Raw genomic sequence first — 19,155 nt, 5'->3', positions numbered from 1 at the left:
CACTAATACTGAATACTTACTCTGTGCCGGGCTCTGCTCTGAGCCCAGTTCAGCATGCACCTGCTCACACTTCTCGCAACAACCCACAGGGGAGCAAGATTGTTACCAGTTTTGCAGATGGGAGAGGGGGCCCAGAGAGATGGGTAAATGATCCCACTTACCCAAGTTTACCGGACTAGCTATTGGTAGCTCCCAGATACAAACACAAGCTGCTTAATTCCCAAATTTAAACTACTAACATTCTTCTTTCTCCTGCTTCCCTAACCTGCACATACTTATTTGTATATGCACACGTGTGACCTCTCTCTCTCTCTCTCTGTGTACACACACACACATGCCTGCACACACACAATGGTGCCTATGCAACCTTTTGAAATAACTGTGTTTTTCCACTGGTGTATTTCTCCTAGTACATAGTAGGAGTTCATTTGTTGAATGAATGAATGCAATTCTGGAGGTCTATCAAAAGAGTAATCAGTGAGAATGCTGTGCATGGGTGATTATGGGGGCAGAATGGGACAAGGGGGATTTCACAAACATGCTCACTTCTAACTCTGGGGTCCCAGCCTGTCAAAGCACCTAGGGAGGGAATGAGAAATGTGGTTCACTGGGTTCCCTGAGGTGGAAGAGGGTCTTAACTCTGTCCTGCAGTGAGAACAGATGATAAGAAAACTTGAGGGGAAATCTGGGGAGAGGGTATGGGAGCACATGGCCATTTCAGCCCAGCTCAGGTCCTGCTTGTCACCATTCCCTGCTGTGTCTCATGGTCTTCCCAGGTCTCCCTCCCAATATCCCCTGCTTTCTCCACTGTCCACACCTGGACTCTGCAGAAACCTGGCACCCCTTGGCTGTCCTGGCTGAACAGTGCACAATTCCCTCTTTTCCCTAGTCCAACTGAAACAAGGGTGGAATTTTTCCAAAGGCTCTCTATTGGAAAAGCAAAGGGAAAACAAAGCCAGAAATAAAGACTACAAAAACAAAGAAACAGATGGGACAGTGGGGGTGAAGGAACTTGTGGGAGAGAGTGGACCCAGAGTTCTGATGCTGCTGTGACCCTGGCTCCCACAGCACCCTATCCTCAGCCCTTTGATGGCATTTCCACACTTTGCATTGTTATCACTCCAGGACTTGTTTATATCTGCATCCCCATCTTGGCAGTGAGTGCCTCAAGACCACTGTTAGCTCTTTTGGGGCTCCACCCCGATGCCTAGCACAGTGCCTGGCAAGGAGTAGAAGCTCCAAAGACATTTGCCAAGTACTTAAGCAAGGAAGTGAGTAAGATGGTGAGTAAGAGAGGGGAGCTGGGTTCTTTCTCTCTGATAGCCAGATTGCCTCTGTGGTGGGCACTGTTGCTGCCTCTGGAGTTGTTTCACACTGGTCACTTTGATCCACAGCTCCAAAAAAACTTCTCCTGTGTCAGAGCCTGAACATTTCATCCCTCAGGAAACAATCTAGGCTACGCTGTGGTGAGGAGAGGGTGCTGGAGATCAGATTCAACTAAAACAGAAACTGTATTACCAAGGCCAGGACATTGAAAACAAAGGGCAGAAAATAATAGCTAACATGCATGGAGCATTTAAGTTCCCAAAACAATCCGATGAGTTAGAGCTGTTAAGAGAACCAAAGTTTAGAGAAACTGAAATTTTGTCTATTGAGTGGTAGACTAGATTTCTTATCCAGGTATTCTGACCTCACAGCAGTCAGGGCCACATTGCTGCCTCTGTAGAGAACAAACCATCATCCTGAGAAGGTCCTATGATCCAGGGGAATAGCAAGGTACAGGTCCAGCCAGCTGACAGAACAGAGCGATAGGGAATCCAGGTGAGTAGGACTGCTCACTCCAGGTGGGCACTGAGGCACCAAGCATTGATATGGAGGAAGCCAGCTCCTGAACTAGATGTCCCTGGGGATAGAGGATTGGACAGAAAAAAACTAAAACTTAGGGGATGAGGCACGTTACCAATGAGGAGTTTAGGCATATGAAACAGAGCTTCAGTGTCCCCAACTAAGCCAAAAATTTTGGAGCTAGAATTCTAGAACCAGACAGCACAACCTTGAATGGACCTGAGTTTGCCAGCTGTGTAGTCTGCATCCTCTATTTGGGGAAGCTTCTCAGGATCTTTGTTTCTCCATTTCCTCATCTATAAAATAGACCTGTTATGAGGACTAGACCAGGTAGTGCATTAAAAGGGCTAAAATTCTTAGCATGGTGCCTCATCACCTGTTAGCTGTGAGGAGTCCAAGGTCTGAGGGACAATCTAGCTCAGTTCATTCTTAATCCTGCCTGCATGTTGAATCACTCAGGGGTCTTTTAAAAGATACTGATGTCTGGATCCTACCTCAAACAGGTAGGATCCAGATAATTAAAACATGATCCCTGGGGGTGAGGCCAGGCACGAGACTTTAAATGTGGAGGCGAGAACCCCTACCCAGTCCAATTCCTTCACTTTATTGATAAGCAGTAAAGGACTTATTCAAGTTCACACGGCTAATTAATGGTAGAGCAAATCCTGTATGGCAAGCTGTTGCCCTTCCTCCAGTCCAGCCCAGGGTGATTTTCAGTACTTCATGGCTCAGCTTTTGCTCCTCATCTTTGGGATAGGAGAACCGCCCATATGAGAGGCAGAGCCTAGGCCCACCCAATGTCACTCAGCAGAAATGAAGGTAAAGAAATGGGAGTAGCTTGAGGAGATGAAGAAGAGTCCCTGAGGGCTACAAGAAGCCTTGGGAAGACTAGGTTAAGGGATGGTGTAGAGGGATTTTTGACACTAAATGACATGAGATTCTGACAAAAGAACCATGGCATGGGAACCCTTCTTACCTTAATTGTAATAGTCTCTCCAGTACCTGGCACAGGCGCACAGCTAAGTGCTCAACAAATGCTGGGAGAATGTCTGGATGATGCCACGGCATAAAAATGAGCATGTACTATGACTGGTTTGCCAGGAGCACTCATATCTCCAAGGGGCAATGCTGAGAACATCCAAACAGGAGCACAAGAGTGAAGGGATTCCAGACTTGCAGAGAAACTGAGGCACAGAGGATACTGAGCTCTCTGAAGTCCCAAGGAAAGCTGGTTATGTGGGAGCAAGGCTATGGCCCTGTGTCCAAGTGTTTGCAGGGCATTCTGTCCTAGCTGGGCATCTGGAACACCATAGGACAAACTAACAGGGTTGTACCCTGGGTCAACTGGAGGGGGCCTGGTAAAAGAAGAAAGAAGTAGGAAGAAGAAGGCAGGGGTCCAAGCCAGGCTGCCTCTTGATAGGGAGAATGGGGAGGCGGGGTGTTCTGGGCCAGTGGCTGGGTCAGATCTCCAGCCAAAGCAAACCTGCCTCAGGAGGCTTGGGGGCAGGTCCCTCCCTGCCCAGATGGAATCAAAGGAAAATAGGAACCCTGGAGGGCCCAGCTGTGACCTTTGCCCCAACACTCAGCAAGGCTCATTAACCCCAGCCTCTCCATCACCTCTGACATAATTTCTCCAGCCCAAAGAATCTCTGGAAACAAGATGCATCTAATATTTGCTGATCAAGTGCCAGCCAAGAAATATCAGGGTCCTTCAGATGGACAGGGCCTCATCCCCAGCTCTCTTCTTCTCCTCCAAATATATCTAAACCCTGTTCTCTATCGCAGGGACTCTCCATAAGAGACCAGGGTGGTCTCTGCCCAAACCCTGAGCCCTTCCTTGCTTTTATGCCAAGAGTTAAAATGATCAGACTCATGCCCTGGCTGGTGAAGCTCAGTGGATTGAGCGTGGGCCTGTGAACCAAAAAGATCAGACTCATTTTTGTGGGTTATACTAATAGACAAAAGAGGAGTATCTGCCCTCCTGATCTTCTTCTCAATCCAGGTATCCAACAGGTGGTTCTTGAATAGATACAACTACAGGAAACTTCTGTTCACCTGAGCTGATCCATGAGTTGAGGTGGAAATAATCAGAATTTGGGAATTTGGGAATTATCAGAGCTACAAAGGAACTGCTGAGATTTTCTAGCTCTGTTCTTTGTTGTTTGGATGAAGATGCAAGGCCAGAGTGGGGGGTGCCTCTTGTTCAAGATCACACAGCTGGTTACTGGCAACACTATGACCAACTTACAGACATGTACCCTTCATATTAGGGGGTACATGATGGGGGCCAGGGTGGGGGCCATGGGTAGTGAAAGTGGGAAGAGAGACGCCCAGAACAGCCCTGGACTATCATGCTCAGGGAGGGGGTTGACCCGGGCCCCTGAGTAACACCATTTATCCTTTTCCGCTTTTCCTTTAGACTTCTACCTGCATGACTATGTGGGACACACACGTGGAGCTCTCTAACCCAGAAAACAGTAGGAGGACAAAAGAAGTAGGATCTGAGCAGGGGAAGAGAGGATGAGGGAAATTCTTCTGGTGTTCTTTTCTCTTCTACGTTTTCTAAATTCTTTCTAAAATGGCTTTGACAATAAAAAATTATAAAAATAATCTGGGGAAAACATTAAAGGTAACAAAAGCACACAGAGACAGAGGAAGAGGTTTTCAGAATCCATTTGAGTAGATTGAAAAGAAAGCAGAGGAGCAGACATCAAGGGAAAGATAAAGCAAAAACCCAGCACCATTCCTGTAGTCCAGTGGGGAAACTGAGGAAGCAGCAGGACTTGAACAGCCACTCTGTGGCTTTGAGCCAAACCTTCCCACCGTGAGGTCACTACATTTTTCAGGAAGTGGGAGGAGAGAGGACTGGAGAGAAAGGGGAAATAAAAGGCACCTTTATTGGAAACTTGTCATGCCCCCCCCCCCGCCTGCCCCCACAAGGCCTTCCCAGGCTCCTTTGTCCATCCTATCATCTCAAGGCAGCTTCCCCATGGAAAAAAAAAATTCACCCACACCCCCAGAAGGTCTCAGAAGCCTGGCCATGGTGACAAGACCACAAGCCCTGAAGAAGAGAGAGTTGAGAGAATGGAGCATGGCTGGAGGGAAAAGCAAGACTGCCCAGAGAGGGCTGGTTATAGGGAGGAGAAGGAGAGCAAGGAGGACTGGTAAACTTGGCCCAAATCAGGACTGCGGCAGAAAAGTGGGGTGAGGGGGTGGGAGGAAGGACAGTGTGGGTGATAGAAGCTCCCAGTGCTCCTTCCCTCCCACTCTCCCTCCCTCTCTCTCTTTCTTGATCTTGAAACAACCTTCAAGTCTGGGCTGGAGGCCCCAGGAGGCCAGTCACTTAGGAAACAAGACAGTTCCTTGGAGACCTTGAAAACCCAACTGCAGCTGAGCTGCGTCCCCACCCCTCCTTCATGTACAGGCACATGCAATCCCATGAATTCTCTCATGAACTCTCACGTACACCCACATGCACTCCTTGGCTGGCCACATGCACACACACAGACTCTCACACATTACTACACAAATAACTGATTTCTAACAGACTGACCCCACATCCAAGTGAGTGTTGCTTTCTGCTGTCTTAAGGAGTTTCTACACTGAAATTACCATTTGGTATATTCACATGGTCTTTTCCTCACATACAGATCCCACACAATCATGTCCACAGTCACACAGGTACATGTACAGATGTGTGCAATGTACTATCATCTGTCTCTCTCTAATCTTCCCTCTACCTCCTACTTCCCTGATTTCCCCACACCAAGTACACATTGGATTTAGTATACCCTCATCTTGCCCTTTGTCAACTGCCTCTCTGCCCTATGACTTTCAAACCTACTCCCCAAACCAGTCATCCTGACTTTCCCATGTCTTACTCTCAAGTCTTTTTTACTCCCTGCTTTGTTCCTCTCATTCCAAGGGCCTTGATCTAAACTGATACCACTGGTTGTGTTCAGAGGAAGAAGTAGCCCAACCCAGGCACCCGAGATCAAAAGGACCAGACTCTATTTATGTCCTAGAGTCTGACTGAGGTCCACAGTAGAGGAGCAGGAGGGAGACTCCCAGGGCCTCCACACTTACCTGGGCAGGGAGGGCATTCAGGGACACATGGGTGAGAAATGGGTCCCAGGTATCCTGTCCACTCTTTCATCTGAGCCCCAAATATGGGAGCATCAGTGCCCTTGGGGCTTTGCGCTGGACCCCATGCAGAGCATGGCAAGGAGCTCTGCCAAGCTGCATGGGCACAGTCCTTTCTGGTTCTGGGCCTGGCCACAGGGACAAGAGCCAGGGCCTTGGAAGGACTGGGCAGTTCTGGGAGGTACCAGCAAGGTGAGGGTGCAAGAATTAAAATTGTGAAGGCCCAGTGCCTGACATCTATACACCTTTTGGTTCTGGGGCTGATTTTCCTATCTATCTACCTTGTGTCCTAGAGAGGGCTGGGCAACAGATAACCCAGGGTGCAAAAGCAGGGTGCTAAAACTAAGAAATAGGTGCTTCCTAAATCCCAAGTCATCCTCTTATCCACTCTGACCCCAAGGCAAAGTTGCCCTTCAGCAGCCCCAGTGTTGAGTGACCTGGCCACCTGTGGCTAGTGACTTGTAGTGACTTCCCTACCAGTCTTTCCTGTTGTCTAACCATAAGACTTCTTGCTACATCTTCAGCTATGTCTCTCACTCTTTTCTCCACACATGGGCTCAAACTGGGTCATCTTCCTCTCTGTTTCCTCCTGCTGTCTGTTCTCCTTCAGGCTCAAATTCAAGATTAGTTAAGGGGCCCATGGAGAGATGGCATCTGCCCAATCCTATCCACTCTTCTACTTATAACCCAGGAGGAGAAGGGGGGTGGATGTGGGGTGTGACCTTCCGGATCCCTGTAATGGAAAATCTGGGAGGAGATCTGCTACTTGGGGAATTCAGATTTGAGCCCTGTGCCCTCAGAGTGGATTTGTGGGAGGACAGGTCTATAATCCCTCTGAAAGGAGTTTCCTCTGGGGCCAGGATGGACGCAGCCCAGCCAGTGGCACCTGAAGCCTTTGGACCAAAGGCCCCATTCTCTCCCTCCTCTCATCCTAGCTTCGTTTGGGCTCAGGGTGTTCAGATCTGCCCCCAAACCACTGGCTTCCCTTTACTCTCTCCATGTACCCAGAGAAATAGGGACCCTCCAGGTGAATCCTTCCTCTGACTACTCCTGGGAGAAGGCAGGGATGGGTTTTTCTTCTCTCTCTGCCCCTTCTTGTTCCCCTTTCCTCCCTTTGCACTTCATTCTTTGGCTCTTTTATCAAATGGACAGCAACAACACCCCCAGATCAGCTGGTCCCACCCCGTTTCATCTTTTCTACCCCGGTACTAGCTGGCACAAGGTTATAGACACCCCTTCCCACCCCTTCCAGCGAAGGCAATGCCCTCCTGCTGCCTTCTCCAGACTTTTTTTCTGCCTTTGCAGCCACCTTTGGCTCTCACCAGGTTCTTCCAAGGTGCCTCACATACCAGGGCTAGCCTTGAGTTACTGCACTAGCTACTTTTTCCAGCTGTAATGTCCCCACAATCTCTACAGTAGGGAACAATCTATTTGTTTCTCTGGGGAATTGGTGTAGTAGGATCAGGAGACCTGGCTTCTGGTTCTATCACCTCATATTGTTTAATCTCTCTGGGCCTCAGTTTCCCCATTGGAAAAAAAAAAGAAAAGGTGGACCATATGTCCTCTGGTGTCCTAGGATTCTGGGAGGAACACTCCCCTCCACTTGTCCCTGAGGGGTATACATTCCCACTTTCACGCTTCTCCCAGAGCACGGGGAGGGGGTTGAGGGGGAACACACAGCAGGACAAACTGACTGCCACTGCCAGTTGCTTAAGGGGCGGGAGGGGAGGAGTCCTCAGGGATCCTGTTTCAACAAACGTTTCTTTCCAGAGGAGGGGAAGGCGGAGGCGAGGGGGAGAGGGGCCTATTTAAAGCTACCCTGTTGCTGGCCATCTGTCTGGTTGCCTCAGTCTCTGGACTTCCCAGACTGCAGTGTGGGCTTGTGAATCCTCCTGCTAATCTCTCCAGTCTATATCCCCTCAGCCACTTGCCCCAAGATGGGCCGTGGGGTGAGTATCCCCAAAGAGCTGGGGTGGCTCTATGGGAAACAGAAGGGCTCTCTGGAGGCTAGAGGGAAAGCATGAGGTGGGATGGGATGTGGAGGGAGGGCCAAAGAGAAGCTGACCGCTGGGGTGATTTGAACTTGGAACTCACTGTCTCTTGGCTACAGTCACACACACAGATTCACTGCTTGCATGCCCAAGTGTCCTTCTCTTCAGCAGCCTACAATCAGCCTCACATCCCCTCCAGCTTTCACTCCAGCGCCTCTGAATCTCTGTCCTGTATCTGGCACAGCCTCTCCTCTCTCACCACATCTCTTGGCCTTCCAGCTGAAGGGATATTGGCACTGTTGATCCTCCTGCCTTTGCCACTCCTGAAAATATTCATTTCTCTGGGAGTCCCAGCATGAGAGGATGAAGATCCAATATGAGATTGAAGAAGGGCAGGAGAGCAACTGCTCCCCAGTCGCCAAGCAGCTCTGGAAGCCAGCTCCAGGGGTCCTGAGTTCCAAGGACAGCTGGGAAGGGGATTAAAAATGATGTGCCCCCAGGCTCCAGCCCAGCACTCCTCCAAATCTCTTAGCAGCATTGTCTGGGCCATGGGCTTTGAGGACTTTCCCAGAGGCTGGTGAGAACTGCCTGCCCCCCTGCCTCCCACCCCTGTCCAACACTGCCAGTGGTACTCTGCAGCACTGAAGTATGTCGAGGAGAAGGTTAACAACCATGACTCGGGGGAAGGGACGGGCACCAGGCCTTGGATACTCAGAAATGAAATTTCTATATGGAGAAAAGTGGCTCAACCCTTTTACACACTGCTTCTGCTACTTTCCTTTTGTGTAATGCAGGGCACAGAGGGAAAGGGAACAGGAAGCTATGGGGGTTGCTGAGGAAAGAGGGGGCCTATGGGATTGTGGGGTGTTTCTGAGCTCAGCAGGGGTCAGGCAAGGACTTGTTATTGCACTGAGTTTAGCAGCTGGGAAAACTCTAAGCTTGGACACCAGGGTTCCTGAGCTAGAATGGGAGCTATAAATAGAACCAGTGTGTGTATGCACTCGAGTGTGCTTGCCTGCAATCCATGTACTCCTCATAGGCTGCAGTTGATACAGATATCCATGGATGAGCACCTGTGTTTGTGTCTCAGCAGGTAAATTTGAGAATGTACAAAACTCCTAGCATGAGTGGACATCGATGACACTTTGTGTGTTGGAGGGGGCTGTCGTGATAGTCTGTGAGGAAGTCTTTCTGAGGGAGGGCTTCATGGAGGTAGAAGTGACAACTGTGGGAAGATATGCTCTCTTGGGACCTTCAGCTGCACCCTGGTGTAAGGTGGGGTAGGATGTGAAGGGGGGGAAGAGAGGAAATTCCTGAGGGAAAGGGAGTCCCAGCTAAGTTGTAGGACCTCTTAGGAGAAACCAGGTGACCCTTTATTCCCCCACAACAAGTCCTCTCCACTATTCCATTTTAGAACAAGGTGGAACCTAAGCCATTTGATCTTGACTTCTTTAGGGCACCACAACTGCTTGGAGTCTGATTCTCCCCCAGAGTTCATAAAGTCTTCTTCCCTGCCACCCCTAGTAGAAGGTCAGGAAGCAGATCCAGTTCTGCTTGGACTGAGAAAATGGGTAAAGTCGGGGGACTTAGGGCTGGAACTTGGAGTTCAACCTACCAGAAGACACCTTAGGACAAAAATTACCCCTCCATCTGCTTCCTCACATTGGGATTCACTCTGCTCCTATCCCTTTCCCCCTGCATCTTCCCTCCAGAACAAGGACTAACTGTTTCCCCATCATTCTGTGGCCATAAAGGGCAGTGTGGGAGTTGGGGGAAGGAGCAACACTGGTGGAAGAGAACCCGCCAGCTCCAGCTGCCACCAAGAGGCTGGGGGTGGTGGTAGTGGCTAAATTCCAGCTCCCCCCACTCTGTCCCAGCCTCTGGCTTTCTCAGAAAGAACTCTCTGTTCTCCTTTAGCATTCAAGCCCCAGAATGGAACTTGTTGGTTGGGGGAGGGAGGAATAGTCTTTGGAGGTGGGGGGAGTCTTGCTTCCTCTCTTTCTTTCTTGCTTGGGCAGCCCGCTGGCCCCAAATCTCCACAGGCTGCTGGCTACAGAGGCTGAGATCCTTGCCAGGGCAGGGGGAGGGGAAAAAGACTGTGTGTCCTACACTATGTGCCAGGAGAATGGGTGGGAACTGAGGGAAGGGGGTGCTACATGAGGCCACTAGCTCAGCCACCATCCAATACGCCCAAAGTGCATGAGCTGGCAATTTTTAAAAAGCCATGCATTTGATTTGAAGCCTCATGAACTTTGTTTTACATATGAATGTGTAGAAATTCTCAGGCATTCTGGTTCCTTTGCCCCAGCTGCACCCCTCCTCTGTGCAGGGTATGGCAGGGAGAAGGGGTGAAGGCCTCCACCTCCTCCCTGCCCCTTTACATCCAGACAGCCTCACTAAAGCCTCAAGGGCAACAATAAAGCTCATCCAGCCTGATCATTTGCTTTTCATTCATTTCTTAGTCCTGTCCCACCAAGGACAGGATTAGTGAATCCAAAGCGTTTTGGTCTAGTCAACGAACAATCTTAAGTCATCTGGGAAAGGGAAAGACAGCAGTCCTTGCAAGCCCTCCCCACTTCTCTGAAGGGCTGATTCAGTCTCATGGACACTTCATATGAAGATAAATGCGAACTTTAGTGTCTAGGGGAACATGATGTCCACTCCCACTGCATACTTCCTTTCATCTTGATGTCACTGGTCAGATTCCTCCCTCTATAAGGGCTGGATCAGGACAGCTGCTGCATTCTTGAAATTTTTCCTTAATCTGATAGAAAACAAAGGCATTATCCTGGAGCACCAAGGGTTTTTGAGGCAGTGGAACTACTCTGTATGATACTGTAATGGTAGCTGCATGTAATTATACATTTGTCTAGACCTGTAGAATGTATAACACCAAGAGTGAACCCTAAGGTGAACTCTGGACTTTGAGTGTCAGTAATGTGTCAGTGTAGGTTCACAGAATGAAACAAGTGTGCCACTCTGGTGGGGGATGTTGATTATGGGAGAAACTACACATATGTGGACAGGGATATATAAGAAATATAGAGATGGGAAATCTCTGTACTTTCTGCTCAATTTTGCTGTGAACCTAAAACTGCTCTAAAAGAAAAATGTACTTTTAAAAAATGCATTATGCTTCATAAAAGGGCAAACATCTTAGCCATAAATTCCATCTAGGTATCCCTGTATTATGAAAAAATTATACCTAATATAGAAAATCTCATCCCGGAACATCTAGCATGGAGGCAGAAACTGAGCAGCCCCTTTGACAAGGACACAATATCTTGAGGGAATGGTGGGACAGGGGCATGGAGAGAAAGGGAGTGAAAAGATACTGGTCATGCCCACCTTAAGCCTTCCCAGGCCCCTCCTGTCCCATCACCCCAAGACAGCTTCCCTTTGACAGGAGAAATTTCCCACCCTCTTCCCAAGAAGTCCCCCATGAGGCCCTGGAAGCCTGGAAGCCTAAGGAGACCTCAGGCACTGAAGAGGAAAAGGAAAACGTCAACCTCATGAGGCTCCTGCTAAAATGTTTACCTGATTTCACCAGAGGTCCCAGGAATGCCTAGACCCGAGAGCTACATGAATTTTAGTTTTAGATTGATCCTCCAAGACATTTTTTAAATCTTTTGGACAAATGGGGCCTGATTGTCTACTTACCCCCCAAGTCCTACAAATTGTCTCTTGCCCAAATCCCCTCTGCAGAAGGCCTGCCCAGCAGGATGGAGAGGGTCCTCATTTTCTGGACGCACTCTGACCCTCCAACTACTGACTCCTCTGAGTCCTAGAGCCCTGCTCATTCTATGTCCACTTTCTACCACCAGGCCCTATTGGCTCCTCATCTTCCTCTAGACACTTCCATGTCCTGACCCCTGCCTCCCCAAAGACTCTTAATCCCCCAGATTCCTAACTGTCTTTACTCCTCTCTGAATAAAGTAACCATGATGTTGGGACAAAAACATCCCTGCAGGTGCTTCTGCCCCCTACCACCCTCCCAATCCTGCCCACCTCTTTTCAGCATTTTAAATGGTATAAGGTTGTGGTTTTAAAGGTTTGCTTTATTTTGTTTTTTTATTTAGCAGGAGAAGTCTTTCAACAAATAAAACCTTAGCAGAAGCCTAACTACTAAACAATTAAGAGTGGGCTTCTGCATTATGCTGAGTGAAATAAGCCAGGCTGAACAAATACCATGTGATCTCACCTTTAAGTGGAATCTAATCAACAAAACAAACAAGCAAGCAAAATATAACCAGAGACATTGAAATTAAGAACAATCTGACAATAATCAGAGGGGAGGTGGGAGGGGATAATGGGAGGAAAGAGGGTAAGGGTTTTCAGCAATAACTATAAACGACTCATGGACAAAACCAAGGGGGAGTGGAATCAGGGGAGGGAGGTGGGGATGGCTGGGGTGGGGGCTGGGAGTGGTGAGGCGTAAATGCAGACAACTGTACTTGGACAACAATAAAAAAATTCAAGAAAAAAGTGGGCTTCTGAGTCCTGAGCCTCTCAGTCTTTTGTGAAATTCAAACATAGTGCCCCATGGCTCTGCCAATAGTTTTCAAGCTGAGTGCTTGGGATTCTCTCAATCTCCTTTGCCCACACTGGGACATCACTACTTTGAATCCACTGGCTCCACTACCAATGTCTGGGTTCCCTGATGTCAGGTATGAGTAGAGGCTATAGGTTCTGTCTTCCTTGACTCTCTGGGCTCTCCCTTTTTCTGCAGGCTGGACGTGAATACTCACCTGCAGCCACTACTGCAGAGAATGGAGGTGGAAAGAAGAAACAGAAAGAGAAGGAGCTGGATGAGCTGAAAAAGGAGGTGGCCATGGTGAGACCCACAGCCTGCCAAGCTGGGCTGTGGAAAGGGATCCCATGCTAGGAGAGGTGCCCCACAGCCTGGTACACTCAGAGAAGCTTATACCCTTGGCCTACCCCTCATCTTGCCTCGCCTCTCTGCCCCTCATTGACCTCACATGCATTCTAAACACACACACACACACACACACACACACACGTGTGTGTGTGCATGCTCTCACACATGCAAAACCTCGATCCCCAGAGTAATTTGGTTTCCCTTCCCCAGGATGACCACAAGCTATCCTTGGATGAGCTGGGCCGTAAATACCAAGTGGACCTATCCAAGGTGAGTGGAGGGCTCTGGGGGGGGACATCGAAGAGGTGAAAGAACCATGCAGCAGCAGGATGCAAGGGACATTAAAACTGTAATCCAACTCTCTTTACAGATGGGGAAACTGAGGCCCAGTGACTAGTTGATGGCAGAACCAGAATTAGAACCCAGATTCCCTGCTTCCTAGTCTATAGCTCTTTTCCTGTGTACCTGAAAGCTAGGACTACTTAGAATCCAGACTCCAGAGGGTCCTCCAGGCAGGGTTGACCCTCTACTTCAAGCAGCTTCAGTGATGCACAACCTCTCATGGTACTGATATACATGAAATTGTGGTGTGACCCATCACTATTCAACACAGTAGTATGTTGGGGATCTGCTATGTATGAAGTATGTAATAAGTGTTTGACATGCACTTTTCTAATCTTTACAACAGCCTTCAGAGATAGGTGCTGTGGGCCTTTCTTAGAGTAAGGAGACTTAGAGGAGGAGAGTATTTTCCTAAGGTCACAACTGTAGTAAGCAACACAGTCAAATTGTCAAGCCAATCACTTCAAAAAAATAAAAACACTATTAATAAAAAATGTAGTAGTATAACCTCTTCCTGCAGGCCTTCCCTGATTGCCCTTTTGAAAATTCGATGTCTCCATTCCTTTACCTTACTTTATTTCCCTTGGTAACACTTCATTCTTTGGCAGTAATATGTACTGATTGTGTGTCACCTCCCTAGATCATAAGCTCCACAAGACAGGAACTCTGTGGGTCTTGTCCATCTCTGGGTCTCCAGAGTTAATAATAGAGCCGGACACTCAATACACATTTATTAAATAAATGAGTGGACAGATAGAAAAATGAATAAAAAGTGGCCCTTCAAGGATCTCAAAGTCTAATAGCAAAAGGGAATTCAAACATAGAATTCCAGTACCATATGGTACTGCCTAGGATACAACATGATGTGGAGAGGGGCATTTGAATCAGCCTGAAGCTAGGGGATCTGGGCCAGGCAATGCTTTCTGGGGAAAGCGATGGGCAATTGCTGAAGCTGGATGATACTGATAGTCAATAATGTAGGACTCTACTTAAATCCTTGGTGAAGTGGGGAATCTGAAAGAAGAGAAACGGGGGAGGGACCAATTGAGATGTCTTTACAGGAAACCTTAGCCAGGCTGCCTCCAGAGGAGATTATTGTGGCCCAAAATGTGTCTCAGTCCAATGATGACCAGAAAAGGGGCCACACTCAAAATTTTCCTCAGCCTTCAAGGCCTCTGACACCCATTGCCACCACCTCCTTCATGTAGCTTCTCCTGATGGTCCCTCACCCCTTCCAACCACATGGGATTTTCCTCTCCACTTGGATATTATTCTCTTCCAAAGTGTTGATGAGAAGTGGTGAGGGGCTGGATTGGTTACAGATACAAACTCCTGCACTCCTCCTTGCCTTCTGCAGGGCCTCACCAATCAGCGGGCCCAGGACATCCTGGCTCGGGATGGGCCCAATGCCCTCACTCCACCTCCAACAACACCTGAATGGGTCAAGTTCTGTCGCCAGCTTTTTGGGGGATTCTCCATCCTTTTGTGGATTGGGGCCATCCTCTGCTTCCTGGCCTATGGCATACAGGCTGCCATGGAAGATGAACCATCCAACGACAATGTGAGCTGGAATGCCTGATCCCTGGACCAGCCCATGACTTTGTCCTCCAACCCTGAATCTCCAGAATAGCTGGGAGGCAGGGAACAAGACCCTCATGTCATAGTGCTCTGTAGGCTGAAAAGGGGTGAGGTTTCTATACATATCTATAAACACCACAACACACACATAAACAATCATTCATGAATGAGAAAGTCCATCTCTGTTCTTTCACACTGAAGTGGGCTTGTCCACTATTCCTTAGTCTTCACCTGCTAGTGATATCCTAGTTCTGGGAACCCCCTGAGATTCTGCATGCCTCCTCCAGGCTTAGAAGTTGGAGACTAGAAGATTGAGGGGGAGATTAGAGAGAGGAACTTTCCTCTACCATTTTCACTTTCATTCAGAAAGATTGCATTTAATGCTCGTCCCACTTGGCAGATGCCCCTCTAGGGTTGGAAGATGGGCACATCTCTCAAACCCTTTCTCTTTACCAGCTATATCTAGGTGTGGTGCTGGCTGCTGTAGTCATTGTCACTGGCTGCTTCTCCTACTACCAAGAAGCCAAGAGCTCCAAGATCATGGATTCCTTCAAAAATATGGTTCCACAGGTAGCTGGCCAGTCTGGGCTACAGACTGGGGCATAATGTTTCTAGGAAGGTCTAGCTCATCCCTTCTCAACCTCTTGTGCTCTGAAATGAAAGCCTTGAGCCAAAAAGTCCCTCTAGCTCCCCACACCAGGACCTAGTTTTATTGCTAAGGGTGCAGGGCTTCTCCTCCTCCTTAGTGGAGTTGAAGGAAAAGTGGGAGACCAGTAGGAGAAGGAGGTAGGGGTCTAGACAAGCTTGTCTAGACAAGCTTGTCTCTAGACAAGCATGTCTCTAGACAAGCACTTCGTTATACGCCCGTGGCCTCCCCACAGCAAGCCCTTGTGGTGCGGGAGGGCGAGAAGATGCAGATCAATGCAGAGGAAGTGGTGGTGGGAGACCTGGTGGAGGTGAAAGGTGGAGACCGCGTGCCTGCTGACCTCCGGATCATCTCTTCTCATGGCTGTAAGGTGAGGAGGTCATGCCAGAGCAACTGGCTGGGCCTATGAAGGCTGTATGGGCCTGAAAGGGACTCAGTTATAGGTCTGAAGATTGGGAGACCCAGGTCCAAGTGCCAACTCCTGCCCACATACCTGCCAGCTGCACCTTGTCTCATAAATAGTGTTTATGCATTGTCTCTTTGTATCTGTGTGTGATGAATGAATGTTCTGTGCCCTAAGTATTTCTCTGATATTTGTTTTATAGCCATCTTGTATTGAGTACCAATTATTGTCAGATGCTTTATGTACATTCACATGTGTCATGTAATTCAACTTTGTAAGAATAGTTTGATCATGCATGGCTGTTCCATGTGGCCACACTGGGCAGTGACATTTTCATAAGCTACAATATTGGTGGTACCTCTTGCAGTTGTGCAATGCATAGATTCTGATTACATTCCACATTTTACAGATGAAGAAATGGAGGCTGTATTGGTTAAGTAATTAGCCCAGGGTCGCATAAGAATTTAGTAAGAGCTGAAATTCCAAACCAGTGCAGGGCAATAGCTGAGTAATGCTATAAATGTGTAATGAGGACAAGTGTAATTTTGTCCCTCATGTCATGGAGATTGAGTGCAGTTGGAGTCAGGAGACAACTGTATGTGCACAAGTGTGTCTGGCATTCTGATGACTATACCCTTCCTTCTTTCTCTCCAGGTGGACAACTCATCCCTAACTGGCGAGTCAGAGCCCCAGACCCGGTCCCCCGAGTTTACCCATGAGAACCCCCTGGAGACTCGCAATATCTGTTTCTTTTCTACCAACTGTGTGGAAGGTGAGAGGTTTCCCTGGTTGGGGGCTCCTCATCTAAGCACCCACTGAGGGAGGAGTCTGAATCTTGAACTCCCAATCAGGATTGGGGGCTGTGGCTGTAGTTACTTGTCAAAAACCCTGCTAGAGAGGAGGAAACTGAGGATTTAGGAGTGGGGATTCCTAAATACTATGGAAATAGTGCCATCCAGAGAGCAGGGTATTGGCTGGGATGGCATGACTCCGTGGAAAAGTGACCCCCCCCCAGACAGATCTCTGTTCTGTCCAGCCCAACACTTAGCGAACTCCAAATACCCTAGGTATTTGGCCAAAGTCCCCCTACACACACACACTCTCATGCTCACAAACACATATGACAAACATACTCACATATATCATATACTCATACATATACAAATCACACATATCACCCACTCCCATGCATACATGCTCACACACATTACACACACATCACACACTCACATTTACACATTCCCAAGCCAGCCTTGACTTCTGAATGTCTTTGGCTTGACTGATGCCTTCTGTTTCTGGTCTGGGACTATTTGCCTCCTTCTCAGGTCCTTGCTTTCACCAGAGCCCAAGCCTGGGGAAGGGGAAGGAAGACTTCCATGCCAGATGGACATTTGAGGCCCTTCTTTAGGCTATATCTAGGACTGTGCTTCACCAAGAAATTGTCATGCTTAGGCTGCCCAGTTTGCCCCAGCCTTGTTCTGGGTTCTAGAGATGACCAAAGGCCAGAGAGAACTCCCAGAGCTGCCACCAATTAGTGGTTGGGGTCCAAGTACAACTGCAATCTGTGCCTTCTGTGGTCATTCCAGTGAATCAAGTCGGGACTGACTCGGAGAGAGAGTATGAGGCAAGAGCTAGTGGAAGAAGGAGGCCTGACAAGACCATGGGCTTCAGAAAATATGTCAAAGAAGGCCTTGTACCCCACCACCACACCTTTCCCTTCATATTTGTTGTTTATTTTCAGTGGATTATGTCTCTCTGGGCTTTTCCCCTCTTTCAGCAACTTTGAATTACAACGAAAATCACAACACATTAAATTTCCTAAATTTTTAATGTACTGAGATTCTAAAGTTTGTTCTCTTTTCCTATAATTGTTAAAAATGCTTAGTAAAATATTTCCAGTGCTTGCTCTGCAATTGGCTTTGAAGAGAGTACAGGAAATGAATGGAACTAACATCTGTTGGGTGCCTACTATATGCGAGACACTGATCTATGTGCATTACAGCACTATCTTATTTAATTATTAAAACAATATGTTGGTATGCACTCAAACAAGGATTCAAACTCCAGTTTGGCTGATTCTAACTAGCATGCTCTTCTCACTGTCCTCACTGTCCTGCCCTTCTTCTCCCAAAGGCCCTTTACTGTCTACATAAGGGTCAGTAATTACCTTACTTCTTCTATGGAGATTCATGCTTAATGTTAAGAAAGACAATCTTGCCCTTGCTGGTGTGGCTCACTGAATTGAGTGACAGTCTATGAATGAAAAAGTCACTGGTTCAATTCCCAGTAAGGGCACATGCCTGGGTTGCAGGCCAGGTCCCTAGTTGGGGACATGTGAGAGGCAACTGATCAATGTATCTCTTGCACATTGACATTTTGCTCTCTCTCTCTCTCTTTCTCTCTCTCTTTCTTGCTCCCTCCCTTCCTCTCTTTCTAAAAATAAATAAATATTTTTTAAAAAGAAAGAAAATCTTGAAGACTACATGGAAAAATCCATAAGTGCCTTCTTTTCTGTTCATAATAATACATTTGGATAACAAGTAGGAGATTGATTTTACTGAAGTACTGCAGGGAATATTTTTGCACTTATTAAATCTACTTATTTTAACTTTGAGTTTATTTGAAAGCCCTTTCTGCAGGCCCAAGTATAATAGAAAATAATTTGCTATTGTACTCAGTCTGGGATTGGAGATTTAGATACAGTCTACTGAAACTCCAGGATCAGAGTCTTCGGTTTATTTACTCTGGAATGGTTTTCCTTTCTCAAGAAAAAGGGCAGGACTTCAGTTCCTCAGAATAAAGGCACTCAGCCTGGTGTCCCTTCCTGTGTTGCAGGCACTGCCAGGGGTATCGTGATTGCCACAGGTGACCGGACAGTGATGGGCCGCATAGCCACTCTGGCCTCAGGCTTGGAGGTTGGGCGGACCCCTATAGCCATGGAGATTGAACACTTCATCCAGCTGATCACAGGGGTGGCTGTGTTTCTGGGTGTCTCCTTCTTCGTGCTATCCCTCATCCTGGGATACAGCTGGCTGGAAGCAGTCATCTTCCTCATCGGCATCATTGTGGCCAACGTGCCTGAGGGTCTGCTGGCCACTGTCACTGTGAGTAGGCAGGCTGAGGTGCCACCAGGGGAGGGTCTTGTTACCCTTTCTTCAAAAGTCATAGAAGTTTTTTGCCTCTCAGCAATTTTTTCACTGCTAGCCCCTAAAATCACGTATCAGATTCTCATTTAATACATAGCTTAGAGTGTGAGTCTGAAAATGATCATTTAATACATGGCTCAGAGGTTGAGTCTGAAAAATCTGAGGCAGGGCTATATTTTGGC

General features: G+C 47.9%; 1 protein-coding gene across 1 annotated transcript in view; it reads left to right on the top strand.

The window, feature by feature from the left end:
• Nucleotides 1-7,806: 7,806 nt before the first annotated feature.
• The window catches only part of LOC118996417 (sodium/potassium-transporting ATPase subunit alpha-2), a 28,249-nt gene continuing 16,900 nt past the window's right edge, over nucleotides 7,807-19,155 (top strand). The window contains exons 1-8 of the mRNA XM_037059798.1: nucleotides 7,807-7,937; nucleotides 12,709-12,813; nucleotides 13,069-13,128; nucleotides 14,558-14,761; nucleotides 15,235-15,348; nucleotides 15,660-15,794; nucleotides 16,482-16,599; nucleotides 18,663-18,931. Coding sequence (XP_036915693.1) covers nucleotides 7,926-7,937; nucleotides 12,709-12,813; nucleotides 13,069-13,128; nucleotides 14,558-14,761; nucleotides 15,235-15,348; nucleotides 15,660-15,794; nucleotides 16,482-16,599; nucleotides 18,663-18,931 — 1,017 coding nt within the window. The 5' untranslated portion in view covers nucleotides 7,807-7,925. The remainder of the gene's footprint in view (nucleotides 7,938-12,708; nucleotides 12,814-13,068; nucleotides 13,129-14,557; nucleotides 14,762-15,234; nucleotides 15,349-15,659; nucleotides 15,795-16,481; nucleotides 16,600-18,662; nucleotides 18,932-19,155) is intronic.

This window comes from Sturnira hondurensis, unplaced genomic scaffold (genome assembly GCF_014824575.4).
Source record: "Sturnira hondurensis isolate 20B ecotype Veracruz unplaced genomic scaffold, ASM1482457v3 Scaffold0011299, whole genome shotgun sequence".
Lineage (NCBI taxonomy): Eukaryota > Metazoa > Chordata > Mammalia > Chiroptera > Phyllostomidae > Sturnira > Sturnira hondurensis.
Note: the sequence above shows the minus strand (reverse complement) of the source record. Positions and strands in the feature narration are given on the sequence as shown.